The sequence below is a fragment of the Vanessa atalanta genome, chromosome 26 (genome assembly GCF_905147765.1).
Source record: "Vanessa atalanta chromosome 26, ilVanAtal1.2, whole genome shotgun sequence".
In the NCBI taxonomy this organism is placed as follows: Eukaryota; Metazoa; Arthropoda; class Insecta; order Lepidoptera; family Nymphalidae; genus Vanessa; species Vanessa atalanta.
Genome location: NC_061896.1, coordinates 6,592,915 through 6,598,184, shown reverse-complemented (window position 1 = coordinate 6,598,184; position 5,270 = coordinate 6,592,915). Strand labels below are relative to the sequence as shown.

Genomic DNA, 5,270 nt, shown 5'->3' with positions numbered 1-5,270 from the left:
ATGTCCGACGGCAATTGCCAAAGCGACGTTAATGAACCGCCTTGCGCAAAGAAAATTAAAAAAGATGAGAAAAATGATAACGGCGTAGCAGAACCAGTGTTAGAATTAAAAGACTTTATACCTAGCAAAATATTAAACAATAATACGAATAGAAAAACTGTTTGTGTTCAGGGAAATTTCAAAGACAAGAGTGGTGTAGCGTTGGTGATTTTAGAGAAAAATGCTTTCAAAGAAGACGAATTAAATAGCAAGGGTTACTTCTCTGTTGAGAGCGACTTAAAAACGTTCTTTCAGAACGACATTTACGGAAATTTCGAGTGTTTTCCGAAATCTTCTATTAACGGTAAGTTCGCAAATTTATAATTCCTTAACATTTTTCTCTACCAATAAACTTTCGATTCTCAAGGCTTTGCATTCGTTTGTGTCGAGTCAGACGCATCTTGTAAAATTCAAAGTTATTTCCGTCACCAATTGGTGAGTAAAAAATTAATTTTAGTTCGTATTTAGCTGTCAAAAAGTTATCGTGGTTGTCCCGAGTCATGCTTTTTCTTACACGAGTCTATTAGTTTAAATTAATTTTGTACCTAAACGACGCATATGTTATAAATGGATAAAAAGTTTTTAAGGCATTGCAAGATGTTTCTTTGTGAATCGTATTTTATTGCGTATGTAAATCTTTCCTCTAAACATATGTATATAAAACATACAAATGCTTTTAACTTACTTTTTTTTATTAAATATCTTTATTGAATAGTTTTTGCGAGTCAAAAAATTTATAAAACGAAATTATTCTTACATATTCTGCCTATTTTCCTTCCATATGTTAAGTACAAAATGTAATTGATGTTACGATTTTCTTAACTTTCACAATATACGACTCATTTTATAAATATTTATAAATATTGAATGTAATTTTATTGTTTCACTATCAATTTTATATATATAGTCTTGATTTCTTTGTTAAGAAACATGCAACAATTATTAATATATTATCTTAGTTATAGCTGAATATTTAAACGTGTGATATTTTATGTGAACTGATTAACTTGTTAGAAGTTAATTTTGTATAAAATCATACTTATTGTCAATTTCTTGGAAATAAATAAGTTAATTATATTTTTTAAAAATATACCTTAATACTTGTATAATAGAGTTGAAATTGACTTAAATTTTAAACAATTATTGATGAGTTAAGATAAACTATATTAAAACAAAATATTTATCGTTACATAATTACATACTAACTGTAATAAAGTTCGTATTATTTTTGTATTCAATTATAATTATACATAATAGAAAATGTCTTTGTTTTCACATATGGTTGTTAATGCACGTTATAATATGTTTGTGTCAAATAAAAATTAAAAAAAAAACATTTCTTTTGAGTCTGTAACATTAGTTTTTCTATAAATAAGTGTGTGAATACTATTACAAAGTTTATTTTCAAGAGCACTTCCGCAGTCGGGTCTATGTGCCTTTAATATTTCTTTACTTTAATTTATTTGTATATTTTGTTTTATTAATAGTATCATCAAAATTATTATAAATAAAGTAGTGTACTTACTTTCATTTTAATATCTTTATAGGTGTTAAAACAACTATAATCTACCCAGCTACTGAGAAGCACATCGCCAAATTTAGTCAACAAGAAGTACATATAATACAAGAAACAATCGACTGTTATAATAAACTAACTTTGCCGCACATTGAAAAGGAACAGTTTAATTTACAGGTAAATTTAGCATGTATATGTTTTATATAAAACTGCATAGATTCGTGTTAGGGTTTGTTGTCAGGTGTCATAGAAAAGTCCATGTCCTTCTTTGGAGTTCAAGCTTGCCTCATCCCAAATTCGGTTCAGTGGGTTGGTCGTTGAAGGAATTAGACAGAAGGACTGACAGTTACTTTCGCATTTATAAAATTAGTATTAGTAATTTAGGGTTCATTAAGGCATTAGAATATAAATAAAGTCACAAAGAATTTGCAAAAGCCTTTTGCTTCTGGCGCAATGATGTAAGGGGTCTATTTTGGAAGGAGGTTCGAGTAAGTTATATATCAAATGTTTGATGATTTTGCAGAGGAGAACTATTCTCTCAATACTCAAAATTGTGACTATTTTTGAAAAATTCATATTTTTTAATTTAATTATTGTTACATTAAAACCTTGTTTTAAATTGTTGAAAAAAAATTGCCACATATGTTGTATCCACTAACCAACCAACAATGGAGTATGGTGTTGAAATAAGCTTTCCGACTTAGACCGACTTCTCAGCCCTTATCTTAATCTAAACCTAATCAGAAGATCCATTGTTTTATTAACATTATGTTATATTTTTATGATGATTTAGATCCTCTTATATCATATGTGTTTGCCAGAAAGAAAATGAATATAATTATATAACATCTATACATGACGTCATGTCTAAATTGAATATGCCTTAATCTCATTAAAATGTATGTAAGAGCAAACTTAAATAGATAAGAATTTCACTTTACATTTAATGACACTTGTTATTCTCGATAAATTATATTCAAATTTTGTTCTAAATTCCATGAATAATATTAATAGGAGTTTTAATAATTATTTTTAGTTATAATACATTGAAAGTATTGTCTTTTTTAGTGGGTATACAACATCCTTGAAGGCAGAAGTGAACAGGATAGAGTGGTTTATGATAACAAGTGTGAAAAGGAAGGCTTTGTGCTGGTCCCGGACCTCAAGTGGGATGGTTTAACGAAGGAGACGTTGTATTTGTTAGCGATTGTTAGACAGAGAGGTATCAAATCACTGAGAGACTTGGATGGCAGTCATCTGCCATTGCTGAAGAGAGTCCGTGACGAAGGAAAGGTTCGATAATTTTATTTTATTTGTATTTCTTTTCAATTATATATGTCATGCTACTTGTTTCATCCCCTGTTAATTTATGTGATGGGAACATCTCTACGTGTAGTATTTTATTATTAGTTTACCAATTCTACAAATTTAGATTTTCTATCTAGAGAAGATGAATACAATTTATTCATTATATATCAAAAATATGCTTTTATTTTACCTATATGTTTAACAATATGCAATGGCGTTTTTATTTCTAATGGAATGTTTGTATTGAACAACAAAGAGTTGTGCCTATGCGGATGCAGATTTTAAATGATGGAATCATATTTAACTTTTTTGAATTTATACAAATAATTTAAGAAGTATATCATTGGGAGTATCCAATAAAATAATTCATTTTGATGAATGAATGAATTCATTAGTGATGCATTTCTATGTGTAAAACATTTAAAGTAATATACTGAAAAAGTATTCATATTTATTTACAGAAAGCAATCTTTGAGAAATACAAGGTCCCGGGCAGTCAATTAAGGATCTACTTCCATTACCAGCCTTCGTTCTATCATCTGCACATTCATTTTACATACTTGAGGCACGAGGCCCCCGGCATTTATGCAGAGAAATCACATCTACTTGATACCGTCATCAATAATATTGAAATGATGACCGATTATTATAAGCAAGCTACCCTACCCTTCACCATCCGTGAGATGGACACATTGTTCAATGTATATGAGACAAATGGTTACGTACAGAAAATTAAACCAGATATTAAACTAATTGATAAATAAATTTAGTTGAAATTAAGATTACTCGGTCCAAATTAAAATATTTGGAACAAAAATGTTGGTAAAAAATATTTTTATGGAACTCCGTTCCCGTTTACGCAGTTGCAATGTTTATATAACGACTAATATTGACTTCAAAAAGGACTGCAATTTGAAAATTAATATACAATCTAATTGTATTGTACTCAATTATTATGATAATGAAAACGATGACACGATTACAAGAAGAGACAGTTTGTCGTCCATTGAAAGTCTTTCCGATTATTCTGAAGATGAATCTGATGTTACATGCATAATTCCTATACAGGAGTTCTGTTTTATAATACCTAACTCAATGTCATGCCTTAAAATAGAAAAAAATACCATATCATTTAGAATTTTAACGGAACCAAAGAAAGGTGGGAATTTTTATACAGAAATTATTTCTGCTGAGACAGAAAATAAAGAAATAAAAGTTGAGAAATTGAATACCAATTTGAAGTTAGATAATGAAGTGAAGTTTGCATGTGCAAATTGTTCCAATATAATATCAAATAATTCTGTAAAGTTTAATAGAATTTTAGAATTGCCATCTTCAAATTTGGATATGTCTGAATGGTTCTGCCATGGCAATGGTAGTCACAGTCACGGTCACGGTCACGGGCATGACCACAATCACACATCACAGGCACAAACAGATGTGCTGAAGCCGAACAAATTAGATTTTCTCTACCGACTAACATTCTTTGTTGTGAATAACAATATTCTATCAGAAAGATCAAATAAGTTCAATTCAAAGAGAACTGTGTTCCATTGCAACAGATGCTTAGCTTGGTTGGGTCTCAAAAGTAAGGATACAGTCAAATTATACAATGCCGATGTTAAAATACACAACAACAATACAGAGAAGCATGTATTTTCTCATAAGAACTCCCTACATAACATAAGTACAGATGATTTTATATACACAATTGAAAGTATGACCCGTGAATTCAATCTCGGCTTGCAATATACGATGATGTGTAAAATAGTGCTAGAATGTACAATTTCAGATGCAAAAAAACAATATTTATTAATATGGGTCATGGATAGAGAACTACAAGTTTTAAGGAACATAGAAAACCATAAGCAAAGTGATATAATACTGTTACAATCTAGTTTGTTAACTAAAATTTTGTATAAAATTGAATCGGAACTAAATAATGAGGTTGAGACTTGGCTCTCCGATCCGACTGTTGTGTCAACAGACATATCTAAGAGTATGTTCTCTCACGGAGTCAGTCATTTGGAACACATGTCCTTGAAAGTACCAGAATGTTTTCGTTACACAAATGGTTATTGCGTCAGTTATTTGAAAGCTTAAACACCAAATAAAGCTATTGATTACATTCAAGTCTTTTTATTATATTATATACTAGCGACCCGCCCCGACTTCGTACGGGTGCAATGCTGCCACTAAATATACTTAGAGAATGTCTTACAACGTTCACAGCTTTTCAGTCGTTAGACAATAGATACCACCACTATGTCTCTGCCTTTTAAATCTGTAATATCTTCGAAAATATTCATTTTAATTACATGCTGTAAAGAGGTATATTAATTTGCACAATTTATTTAAAGTACTTAAGCGCAAAAAATGTGTTTATTTACGACATCACTTTAGAAAC

At 29.9% G+C, this 5,270-nt stretch overlaps 2 protein-coding genes across 2 annotated transcripts; both read left to right on the top strand.

The window, feature by feature from the left end:
* LOC125074036 (m7GpppX diphosphatase) lies at positions 1 to 3,627 on the top strand. The gene is made up of 4 exons (XM_047685215.1): positions 1 to 343; positions 1,587 to 1,732; positions 2,624 to 2,848; positions 3,325 to 3,627. Exons 1-4 carry the CDS (start codon positions 1 to 3, stop codon positions 3,625 to 3,627), a joined length of 1,017 nt encoding a protein of 338 aa, XP_047541171.1.
* A 52-nt stretch (positions 3,628 to 3,679) lies between these two features.
* On the top strand, positions 3,680 to 4,991 carry LOC125074035. The gene has a single exon (XM_047685214.1). It carries the CDS (start codon positions 3,680 to 3,682, stop codon positions 4,964 to 4,966), a length of 1,287 nt encoding a protein of 428 aa, XP_047541170.1. The 3' UTR covers positions 4,967 to 4,991.
* Positions 4,992 to 5,270: the final 279 nt, after the last annotated feature.

Excerpts from the sequence above, each read along its gene's own strand:
- LOC125074035 (XM_047685214.1), top strand. The coding sequence starts at position 3,680 with ATGTTGGTAAAAAATATTTTTATGGAACTCCGTTCCCGTTTACGCAGT.
- LOC125074036 (XM_047685215.1), top strand. The coding sequence starts at position 1 with ATGTCCGACGGCAATTGCCAAAGCGACGTTAATGAACCGCCTTGCGCA. Across the intron at positions 344-1,586 it reads TCCGAAATCTTCTATTAACG|GTGTTAAAACAACTATAATC; the intron begins GTAAGTTCGCAA and ends ATATCTTTATAG. Across the intron at positions 2,849-3,324 it reads GAGTCCGTGACGAAGGAAAG|AAAGCAATCTTTGAGAAATA; the intron begins GTTCGATAATTT and ends ATTTATTTACAG.